At 34.7% G+C, this 12280-nt stretch overlaps 2 protein-coding genes across 3 annotated transcripts in view; one reads left to right on the forward strand and one right to left on the reverse strand.

Moving 5' to 3' along the window:
- Positions 1-346: 346 nt before the first annotated feature.
- On the reverse strand, positions 347-4803 carry LOC125066816 (phenoloxidase-activating factor 2). The gene is made up of 7 exons (XM_047675102.1): positions 4545-4803; positions 4024-4313; positions 3798-3947; positions 2199-2296; positions 1769-2029; positions 894-1095; positions 347-508 (listed from the first exon to the last, which is right to left on the reverse strand). The coding sequence occupies exons 1-7, from the start codon at positions 4801-4803 to the stop codon at positions 347-349; spliced, it is 1422 nt and encodes a 473-aa protein (XP_047531058.1).
- Positions 4804-9246: 4443 nt separating this feature from the next.
- The window catches only part of LOC125077088 (C-Maf-inducing protein-like), a 29286-nt gene continuing 26252 nt past the window's right edge, over positions 9247-12280 (forward strand). For both annotated transcript variants that reach the window (XM_047688890.1, XM_047688898.1), the window contains exon 1: positions 9247-10297. In XM_047688890.1, coding sequence (XP_047544846.1) covers positions 9665-10297 — 633 coding nt within the window. In that variant the 5' untranslated portion in view covers positions 9247-9664. The remainder of the gene's footprint in view (positions 10298-12280) is intronic.

A 12280-nucleotide genomic window follows, 5' to 3' on the forward strand; every position in this document is an offset into this window, starting at 1 on the left:
GTTTTAATGAACGCTTTCGTCCGGTGTGGGATCCGCTCCTACTGCAATACTAGATTACGTCCTTTCAAACTTTGCACTAGTTAGTTTTGTTAAAGTTATATCTGTTAAAATTGAGCGTTTAGAACGCTGAGGTATGTAACAATACATAGATAGATTGCAACTATCTTTTATGTCGGTTAGGCCTCGTATGTTTTATAATATTTACACGCCTATTTGTATAAATTTGTTAACTCAATAAATAATTGTGTTAAGATTCACTTGAATTACTTTTTTATTTTAAAACTTTAATAGAATATAATGATATATATGTATATACAATGTAAACAAATGAATATCTTTATGAAGACTAGGCAGTGGCAACTTGTTGTTGTATCCAGGGTAGTAAGGCAGCAATATTCACGTAAGCTGCTGGAACGTTGGTGTTGGCACAACCGAGGCCCCAAGACACGAGCCCCACTACCACCCATTGCCCGTTTACTTGACACACCAAACCGGACCCACCGTCACCCTGGAAATGCAATCATATAATTACTTTATATCTGTTTACTGCCGTATATGACAGATTTCCGTGGTGTTATAGATTTTACAAAATAAAGCAGTACCTAGGCATCCACTTTGCAAAACTGAAATATTACATTTTTGTTCACAGCGTCTTAAAGGTATTTATAGAATTTATCTGATTTTAATATATTGTAATTATATGTGTATGAAAACATTTAAAACCTCATTGGAAAATTATATTATGTTAAGAAAATAAAAAACCAAGAGCAATCATGTGCTTTTTGAAAGTTTATCTAAACAAGCGATATATAATTATGAAACAAAATATTGAGATTATTATGCTTAAAATCAAAAATTGGCAATTCAATTTAAAATCGTGCAGTTTTACTCACCGTACAAGAATCTTTACTCGCCTCCCCTCCAGCACATATGAATGAAGTAGTATCAAGTACGAAAGTGGACCCCAGGCGAGCAGTCTGCATCTGTGCCTGACAGGTTCCGGAAGCTACAATCGGGACATCCACTTTCTTCAAAATCTGTTGATATTGACCCTGAACGCCAAACATATCCTTGCCCCAACCCGATACCCAGCACCTGAAAAATAAACAAGACTAAATAATTTCCAAAGCTAAACATTTTTATAATTCCGTTTTATTCATAATAATGTTTATTTGACTATCGCGTTGGTCTATCAGCTTATAAGGCTGCGTTTTAGGAGGTCCTGGGTTCAAACCCTGTATGAGGTCAATTAAAATTATTGATTCGACCTTTCTTTAACAGATTGCTTTACTTGTAGCCTACAATTCCAATACACATAATATACTGATCGATATTTTACTTTTTCCTTTAACTGTTACTGTGACTTGTACTAGCAATAAATTTCAAGTTATATAGTGTAAATTTTGAGAACACAACATGGATTGATATCTTTAGTACGGGCCTTTTATTAAGAAATTATCATTAGCAATCCGGAGTTAGAAAGTTGGCAGTATAACACTCTCGTAACTCGGAAAACACGCAAAGCAGTTGGTCCTACAGCTTATCTGTTCACATTATAAGGCAAGATAAATATATATGTACTTACTGTACTTATAATGTATCCTACGCAATTAGCAGAGGCAATTTAAAATCGATGGTCAGAACATAATGTAATAAAATTTTAAACACTAGTTACTTCGTGCGCGTTTGAATATAACAAAAAAGTTATTGTTGTAGTCTACGTTACTCCAAATTGAATATATGTAAAGTATAGATATTTTGTAAATACCTTTGACCAGTGTAAGTTGACGTTGACATGGGAGGCAGGCATGCTCTGTTGATAGTAGTTACAGAACCACCTTGAGGTGTCAAGGGTACTGAATTTGAGAGTCGTAAAACGGTGATATCGTATTGTAAAGTATTAGCGTTGAAAGAAGGGTGGGTAAACACTTTCGCCACGTTGTATTCTTGATAAGGCACAGGTTCGTAGGTCCCAGCTGCGTCCCATTCACCTAATCTTACTTTCACGTTAGGTGCTGTTCCCGAAACACTAAAATAAAAATTTATAAATGTATGTTCTACTTCGCTTTACATTGCATTTTTATCATTCGATAAAGCTTTAAAGTATACAATAATTGCACTTAAGCGTGCTTCTTGTTATTCAACATTATATTTATTGAGGCAAAATGTTTTTATGTGATCTTCTTTACTCTACTTACATAAAGGGTGTCAACCTATGTGTAACGGTTAAGACGTTAAGTTGATCTATAAGCACACCGCCAGCGATATAATCATTTTGCTTCGTCATAATTAAACTCTGAAATAATAAAATTTAAAAACATTATAAGGTAACATTTTCTTTCAGAGAAATAATGTTCAACCAAATAATTTTTTCTACAAGATATACATTTAATTTAAAAATGAACGAAAATAATTTGTTACGGTCTTTTTATTCTCCTATTATACTATATAAAAATTGGTATACAGTCGACATAATCTATTCGTGTCAAGGTGTGTGAACCGCAATGAACGTTCACGAGCATACGCTCATTGATGATGTAACATGCATATTCACAAATCCTTAAAGAATCTAGCTCTAGATAATTCTGGATCGGAAAGAAAAAAAAATTTTAAATCCTTTTCGATACAGAATTGTCAGATTTGGCGGCACTCGGGTTAAAATCCCGATTGCCCTATAATAATTAGATTTAGAAATTTTAAAATTTAACTATATAATTAATGTTAAAGCTGCTGTGCACGACGACTCCGTATTGCCACCGCGCCTCGAGTCAATGTATATGCGGCGCATGAAGCCCGCCACTGCGCCGATGATTCATTTTTTTCAAACCACACATACAAAGATTCGAACTTAATAAAAGTACGTAAGTCCACGTTAGTCGGCTGCCGGTAAAGGAATAATGAACATTAAAAACGTAACTTTTAATAAAATACTCATATAAACAAGACATAAAAGTAAGTAAGATTCTATGCGAGATCTTGAATAATTGTTATGAATGTCTGCGAAATTTTAACGGAACTGTGGAAGTAAAATTAAAGTGTTTATGAGAAATGAAGTGGAATAGTGTTTGATTTTATCTAAATATATAATAATTAAGAACTGTTTGTAGTGCATAAAATAGTATAGCTATAAGTCAATCGTATGAAATATGAAAATCGAAGGTTTGTTTATCTAAATTCCTTCTTCGATTCGAATAGGGTGAAGACTAAAGGAGAATACCCATTCTCCTCATGTTCCAAAAAAAATAATACCATAATTATTTTCTTTACTTTTCGCCATGTCTATCTGTCAGATAGTGATTTATTTTTTGATATAAAGATAATACAAATAATGTCATAATGAAATGAATGAATGAAAGAAAGTCTGGAAATAAATAACAATACATCACACTAAGTGTTGCAAGTGAGCCGAGACGGCCCAGTGATTAGAACGCGTGCATCTTAACCGATGATTTCAGGTTAAAACCCAGGCAAGCACCACTGATTTTGTGTTTATAATTCATCTCGTGCGATGTTTTCCTTCACCGCCGATGAAGAAAAACATCGTGATGAAACCTGCATGTGTGTAATTTTAAATGAAATTCTGCCACATGTGTATTCCACCAACCCGCATTGGAGCAGCGTGATGGAATATGCTCCACACCTCCTCAAAGGGAGAGGAGGCTTTAGCCCAGCAGTGGGAAATTTACAGGCTGTTAATGTAAGTGTTGCAAGTGTTAATATTATACCGAATTAGTAAACCGATTTTTTCCAAAATTCAAAATATTCAATTTCTTATATAAATGATAATTTTTTTTTACCTGCCACGGATATTCTCCAAAACTGGCTTGTCCTGCAGCAGGCATAATAGCTGGGACTGGCACTGATTGAATAGTGCCACATGCAATCAAAGCTGTTGTTGTAGTGCTTCCACAGCAATATTCCTGTCCAGCGGGACATTGGGCAACGGTCTAAAATCACGCGACGAAACGTAATATATTTGGGATGATAAGTCACTTTCATGCACTTCTTATTAAAATTACTTACAGGGGTAACAACTCTGAAATCGATCATACCCGCTCCATATGAAGTCGAAACACATGTGCCGCTAGCTACACATTGACAGCTTTGCCTTTTGCGTATTCTATGTTTATTATTATTGAAAAAGAATGTATTATTTTCTTCGCGTTTAAAATTTAAACTTCTACGTTCTCTGGGAAATTTGACAGCTGAATCAAAGGATGGAATTTGTCCACTGTAGCCGGTAATTTGTGGACTCTGCAACGCTGCTGATGGCGCGGGGGTAGTGCCAAGTCGTGGGTCAATCTGGATCGGGCCTGTAGCGTTTTCATCAGGATTAAAAAAACAAATCACATCAGGATTGTTACAAAGTAATACAGGTAAAATGTTTCCACCTGCTATTGAAATGTTAGTTGCTGTCGTAGATGACATGTTAGTTATTGAACTAGAGGAAGAAGACATGGCAGTTGTTACTGATGTTAGTATTGAAGTCGTTGTCGGAGGATTCGAACTATTTCCTGGTTGTGGTAAAGGCGAAGAGGTGTTACCACTCATAGTAGGTCGAGCCGTTGTAGTTGTTGGTGCCGCTGTAGTTGTTGTCGTTGGTGGCATAGTGGGTGGCATTGTTGGAGCCATCGTCGTTGGAGCTACTGTAGTCGGAGCTGCAGTCGTTGCGGCCGCGGTAGTTGCCGCTGTTGTAGGTTGAAGAATTGGTGCTGGTACGCCTTGCACTACTACAATTGTAGCAGGTGGTACGTTGTTTGTTGGCAATAAGCCCAAACAAGCAGTTAAAAGCCACAGACACATGTGTAATCGTTTTCTCAACAATGGTCTAGCTAATCATGAAACGGTTGATATTCTACTGAGCTCATTTGGCGATATAGTTATAAATTCAGACGAGCCAGTATTAAATATGTCCTTACTATTACAATTGGTGGTATTCCCCTAACAATTGTAGCCTTCATGGTATTTTGAACGTTGCTACAAAGCGATAAATTGACGCAATCAACAAAATGTGAATCACTAATCCATTGCAATCTCTTCGTCATTTACTGTAGATAATAAATCCCATAGCTGTCTGTAACAATAATGTAAGTAGCATTTATCTATAATAAATACTAGAGAGTCGCCCTGACTTTACACGACGACAATTAAGTATTTTAGTTTATTTAAAATTAATTATTTTAGTTTATTTATTATTTCGACTAAACTATACATATTAAAGTTATATATTAAAATATAAGAATTGGTTTAACAATGTGCTATTTATTTATTTTTTCGGCCTTGCCTATGCTCATTGTGACCGAGAAATATTTTTCTTTTTGAGACTAGCAAGGAGTACACGATCGCAAGAACATATCAAAGTATGTCTGTTAAGTTTTTGTTAGTTCTAGTTACTTCACCGACGAGATAGTAAGCAAATTTAGATTGGATAAACTTATAGCTTATTTCTAAGTGTCGTATCGATCTGAAATAATACAACTATAAGTTTTTCTAGAATGCAGTTCTGTTTTTCGGTTTAATTTAGCTTCCGCTTCTTGGTTGCGTTTCATTGAAAATAAAGTGTTTCTAATTAATGCCGACAAATATCCCTACGACTTGATGTTCTAGAAACAATTCGAACCTTTTCTATTACTGAATTTAATGTGTGAAGTAACAAATATCGCAACAAATAAATGGAAATTATTAAGAATATTAATTAGTACTCTTTAGGTCGTTACAAAGATTTTCTATTTTTAGCACGAACGTACTCTGCTAGTTGTACATTTAAAATTTTATAAATCCTTTATAAGTAATGTTGATTTAAATATTAACATTATTATTAAATTACACCATTTTTCTTTACATACATCGTTACATATTTAACAGCTTAGTAGAAAATTATTTATAACAAATCTAATTTAGTTTACTTAATACTTACAGACAACAGTTATTTGAATATCTACAATAATTATCTTACCTATTTTTGGTCAAAATTATGTTATTCCTGTTTTGATTTCACAAGCAAATTGTGGAAGCGTAACATACAAACACCACGATTATTTGGTAATAGCTGAAATAATTATAGAATAATAAAATATTGTTCGATAACAATAGCCAACAGGTGTTGCGTTTTGCTGTCATATTTTGTAATACTTATTATTATATTTTATATCCAATATAAGGATGAACATAAAAGTTTTCGGCTTACACGTGAAAATAATATATAAATCGAATAAAACCGAATAAAAACAAATTGAAGTATTGTTTACATAAAAAAATGACTTCTATAAAGTTTAATATCGAATTAAAAACATGAAATCGTAGCGTGTAAGTAAAACATTATGTAAACCGTTGTTGAACTATCATTTACGTCATTATTTTTTTTGTAATTTAATTATTTTAAGTAAAACAAAAGATGCAACATTTTATAAAATTCGAAACCTTTGAAAATAGTGGGCAAATATTATAAGATTCAATTACAAAAATTACCTAATACTGAACCAACAACTGCTCCTGTTGTTCAATACGCAGGTGCGGTCTTGCTTTGAATATTTCTCGGACCTTAGGGATAGCTCCGCTAAGTACTTAATGGAGGCCTTGGATCGGTTGCAACGACGTGCGGTCGTAATTATTGGTTACGTACGGGATACAAACACCCCCGAACATTTACGTTTGCGTCAAGAAATAACGAAGCTGAGCGCTTTATATCGACAACATGAACGTGAGTGCTCTGTATTTTATCTTATTCCTGTTTCCTGTGAAGGGAAAGGGTTGCTTCACAAGTCTACGCGTGTTGGTTCGCGATTTTACCGCCTTTACTTCAACATCAATTCCATCGCGCACGAAAAAATTCAGCAACTCTTTTCTTTGTCACACTTCCAAAATATGGAATTCTCTACCAGAACACGTGTTCCTCTCCTCTAATAACCTGGGTTCCTTCAAACGAGGCATGAAGATGCATCTTGCGGGTTGGTATGGCGAGGGCAGCTAGTGAAATTCATTCACCTAACTGGGGCATCTTCGCGTTTGGACTCCACTACCACCGTATCACTATCACTTACCATCAGGTGGAGTGATAAGCATACCCGGTCTACATAAAAAAAGAAACAAAACCAATAAGATTATTATTATTTTTTTTAAAATAATGGCGAATATCCGCCAAAACTATCCTGGATAGTAGCAGAATAGTTTTTATACTTTTATGTGTGTCGTTATCGTATCTTATATTGACTTATTATATTTCCTTGCCTTTAAGGTTTTTGCAAGCCCATCTGGGTCCAACCATTCATCAGCAGTAATACTGTTGTGTTCCAGTTTGAAGGGTGAGTGAGACAGTGTAACTACTGGCACAAAGGACATAACATTTTAGTTGGTATATAGTTTGGTGGCTGTCTGTCTGTCTGTCTGTCTGTCCGTCTGTTCGTCCGTATGTCACAGCCACCTTTGTCCGAAACTATAAGAACTATACTGTTGAAATTCGGTAAGTAGATGTATTCTGTGAACCGCATTAAGCTTTTTACACAAAAATAGAAATAAAAATCAATAACTTTTGGAGGTTCCCCAAACTTAGAACTGAAACCCAAAAAAAATTTTCATCAAACCCAAGATCCAAGTATCAAGACACGTCTTGGATCTTTGGATACCCATCGTGATCTTTGGATTATCATTTTTTTCTTAACCGAATAGTTTGCACGAGAGACACTTCCAAAGTGGTAAAATGAGTATGCCCCTGTAACTTCTAAAATAAGAGAATGATAAAACTGTGATAAAATATGTGATGTACATTACATGTCATAAATCGTAAACCGCAATTTACCTTCCATTCAATACACTCCTATAAAAAAAACATTTAATTTCATAAACTTAAACCTTATGCATAAATCGTGAACCATTATTTTCAATTAATAAATCTGTAATAGGTGCTATCACAAGCCTATATAGACTCGCATATAGTTAGATCTAAATTCCATTATTTAGGTATCTACAAGAACTTTAATATTATGATACTTGCTGCTACGGAACTCTTCATGGGCGAGTCCGACTCGCACCTGGCCGCTTTTTTTAGTTAAAGTGTTACCTCATAAACTACAAAAAAATAGGTTTGCGTAATTTTTTTTTCACATACCTACTCGTACCGATTATAAACTCTTAAGGCTACCGAAGCCCAAATAAAGTTCCATGAACACTTAAGACACTAAGGATCAAAATAGTTTAAGTATAAGAAAATTGTTTACGACTCCTCCGAGGTATTACTTTTGCGATTCAAAATTTTCTTTTCTTTCCACAATTAATGTGCTGTTAAAATATTAAAAACTTCTGATAATTACACCAGACTTTATTACTCTGTATTTGAATTTAGCGCCATTTTAAAAATTCGAAATGAGTTTTTTTTCACTCCTGACCCCTACCGTGATACCTACTCATATGGATAGTGGAACTTCCTACCGCCTGACGCCTACGTCAATAATGATACCCGCCGTGATGAAGTTCTTAATGCGTTTCTTATCTTAAAGCGAGATTTTATTTATAAGAGATTTATAAGAGATTTTTTTTTTAGCATTAGCAGCCCGTAAATGTCTCACTGCTGGGATAAAGGCCTCCTCTCCCTTTGAGGAGAAGGTTTGGAGCATATTCCACCACGCTGCTCCAATGCGGGTTGGCGGAATACACATGTGACAGAATTTCGTTGAAATTAGACACATGCAGGTTTCCTCACGATGTTTTCCTTCACCGCCGAGCACGAGATGAATTATAAACACAAATTAAGCACATGAAATTTCAGTGGTGCCTGCCTGGGTTTGAACCCGAAATCATCGGTTAAGATGCACGCGTTCTAGCCACTGGGCCATCTCGGCTCTATATAAATAAGAGATTTATAAGAGATTTAATTTATATAAATAAAAAGGAATACAATTAATTCGCACCAACTACCGACCTACGTTAATATATATTGTACACGTACACAATGTACTTCATAACTATTGCAGAATTCCTATTCAAAGTATAAAATTATATAATAACCAATTTATACTTTAAGAATGCCATCTAACGCGAAGCTATCGTGGCACTGAGAATCAATCCCATTATCGTTAAGAATATAATACATTTAGTTGATATATCTATATACAGATGGAGCTAGTAGTCGCTTACACAGCTGCCGCACGAGGGCGTTGAGTCTCGATTTTCACATTTGCGCATGTGAGTGAACGTCAATATAAACAAGAGAGAAGTCTACAACCGAGTCTGCTACATATATGTATAGCTTGATAACAGCGCCAGCCACTAGCCAGTAGTGCTCAGCTTGCGCACACTGCTTGAGTTATTCGAGGCCGATTGTGTTACGTTTTGACGCATAAAATCCGTACAGTTTATGCGGGTAATGATCGATTCGCGTAATTTATTTTCACAAACGTTTAATTTTACCATAAGTACAGTGAAATAGCATTGTGAATATTGTATGATAGTGCCGTCAATGACATCGATCACATTAAGGTTTTAGATTAATTTCATCAGCTTCCCTGTCTATGGATAGTATTTATCATATGCTGATAAAATGTGAAAACCTTTTAACAGTTTTTATTGATTTAATCAATATTCGGGTTAGGAGTGATTGCTAGAGTGCAACAATTTATTTGTAAAGTGAAGCAGTCATGATCTATTTATTTTGCCTTTAATATATCTCGTGATGCCTTCCTATAGTCAAGAAATTAACGTGGATGTAAATTCAAATGATGATAATGCCTTCAAGGCAAAAATAAATGAAAACAAAAATGATCAAGTAAAATATATGGCTACGGACGTAGCTAACAACGGAGCCCCAGAAGGTCTTAACGCCGATCAAAGACTAGCTTTTGCATTGAGGGATTTTTTGGGACCTGCAAACATGGTTTTAACCGACGACGGCCCATCTCCTTCTAGTATAGAACAGCCAATGCCTTTTATCGACGAAACTGTGGATACCGAAGATCCTATGCAGTCGGAAGAGGAACCGCCCCAGAATCATGAAACTGACGAGGTTTTAAACAATGCAGCCTGCCGACTAAGGAGGTGGCGGGCGGCATCTAGGAAACTTCGACGACCACGCATTATCAACAATTTAAGTGCAGAAGATGAGTGTAATGGTGTTGTGAAAACGTTTAATGGTGGACATACGGATCTTGCAGACCGCTTGCGAAGCTTAGCCGCGGCAAGCAACATGTCTGCATCAGCTGGCGAGTTGCTCTCATTGGCGCCGCCACCTCCCGCCGCCACTGCACCGCCCTCTCCTGGGTGTTTACTTACACCTTCGTTAGCTGATCAAAGTTGTGCGGAATATTTTGTAAGTAAATAAAAAAAATAATAGAATATTTAACCTCATATTATATAATGACTACGCAACAACATTAATAGATAAGGCGTACCATATATTTCATGTAGGTATCAATTACGTCTTATTTTAGGTAACCCTCAGGCCTCAATAAATATTGATCATTTTAATCTCCCATCCGAATGGTTATACATATTCTGATTAAAATTACAGCTGTATATTTTATTTTTTGATTAAGTTCATATTTTTTATGCTTCAATGTAAGCTATTGTGATTAAATATACATTTTATTAATCGTCCAGAACGCTCGTCTGCATGAACATCATATTATTGCGATAGTTCTCTTTGACGTCAAAAACGATATGCGTCGGCAAAAACTTTCACAAACATTTTACATTTATTACGTTTGCATTCTTTGTTTGATAAGAATTATAAGTGTTTATTTATTTTCCTCTTTTTTTACTATAACGGGACATTTTGCATCAATAACACACTATGGTTAAAGCATAGTAATCATGAACTCTAAAAAAATGCATAGGTTATTATTAACATTATGAATATATAATTTAAAATTATTAATGTGTGCATAAGATATTATACAAAACAAGGTACTTTAGACTGTTGTTTACTAAACGGATTCGCTAACGAAAAAAAAACAATTACAGTATGAAGTATAGAATTTCTTAGAATGTTACAATCATTAGTCAAACAAAAATATAAATCAATGATTACGAATTTGGTTCGTATTTTCCTTTACCGCTAACAATTAATGCTTTCTTTGCGTCACCGATAACAATTGCAGGAACTAATGCATTGGATAATGTAATTTTCCATGGGCGATAAGTGTCGTTAATACATAGAACTTTTTTCTCAGCAATACGTTTTGATAAGTTTATTCGATTTCGACAGTTTTATTCACAGTTGAAGAGGCTCAGAATATTTATCAAATAAATCAAGTTCCTTGACGTCATCAGCGCTGCTGGTCGTCGGTTAAAATAAATCTTCAATGTTATTGAATACATATGTATTTCAATTTGAATTCAGTTAGGCCGAAATGTTCGTGTAATTATGTTTCTATGTAAACAAAATTCGATTATAGAAGTCAAAAATATTATTAGTGTTTTATTCCTAGCATATTTTTATTACAATGTAATAGGTACAGACATACGTATGTGCGTTATATTATATTTTGTTCGATAACAACCGAAATATCATACGATGTTCATATTTATTAACTTTAGCCATTATCTAATGCTAAATTTGTATGTAAACAATTTATTTCTTGTCGCCAATTGCCATACACAACAATCTTGTTAATTTGGTTTTACTAAAAGTCGCCACCGGCTTATTCTTGCTAATAGAATTTGGAAATTGTTAACGATTGTTGAAATATGAGAATTGTTTGCGATGTATTTAGTAAACTGCTATAAATCTATAACCGTTTTCAGTAGACAATAACAAATAAACTTATTTTATCAATGAAATCTATTATACTTCTATAATGGTAATGGGTGATTAACTTATTTCAACGCATAGTTAAACTTTAAGGTACTAGTTTTACCCGTGCAGTTTCACCCGCGAGTTGATGCAGATGGAGCCATCAGGTTTTACGTACCGTATGTTCTTCTCCGTACCCCTGCCAACGGGTATGCAAAATCATTTTGATTGGCTAAGCAGTTAAGACATGAAAGCTTAAAAAACAAATAAACAAACTTACTTTCGAATTTATAATGATGGACATAAAAACAAAAATTCGAAATCGCATGAAGGATGGATTTTGCATTTTGAAACATGGTGTTACAAGTTTATTTTATTACTTCTCGTGTTTATACAATGTTATGTCCCTATTTCTGTCAGAATAATCAACACATCACGACTTTACCATTTAGTTTTAGACTTCAGCTTAAGTTCATTCACTTTTTATAACACCCTGAAGGGATCTTCGCACCTCCAAATGAAGTAGGATGTTTTTTTTTTTAATAATAAAAGAGTTCT

This window comes from Vanessa atalanta, chromosome 1 (assembly GCF_905147765.1).
Source record: "Vanessa atalanta chromosome 1, ilVanAtal1.2, whole genome shotgun sequence".
NCBI classification, from domain to species: Eukaryota; Metazoa; Arthropoda; class Insecta; order Lepidoptera; family Nymphalidae; genus Vanessa; species Vanessa atalanta.

What these genes read in the sequence shown, in the direction of transcription:
- LOC125066816 (XM_047675102.1), bottom strand. Translation starts at nt 4,803, where the DNA reads ATGTGTCTGTGGCTTTTAACTGCTTGTTTGGGCTTATTGCCAACAAAC. An exon ending in TCAACTTACACTGGTCAAAG is followed by an intron (nt 1,096 to 1,768) that starts GTATTTACAAAA and finishes TTTATTTTTCAG; the next exon opens with GTGCTGGGTATCGGGTTGGG. An exon ending in CGAGTAAAGATTCTTGTACG is followed by an intron (nt 509 to 893) that starts GTGAGTAAAACT and finishes TTGCATTTCCAG; the next exon opens with GGTGACGGTGGGTCCGGTTT.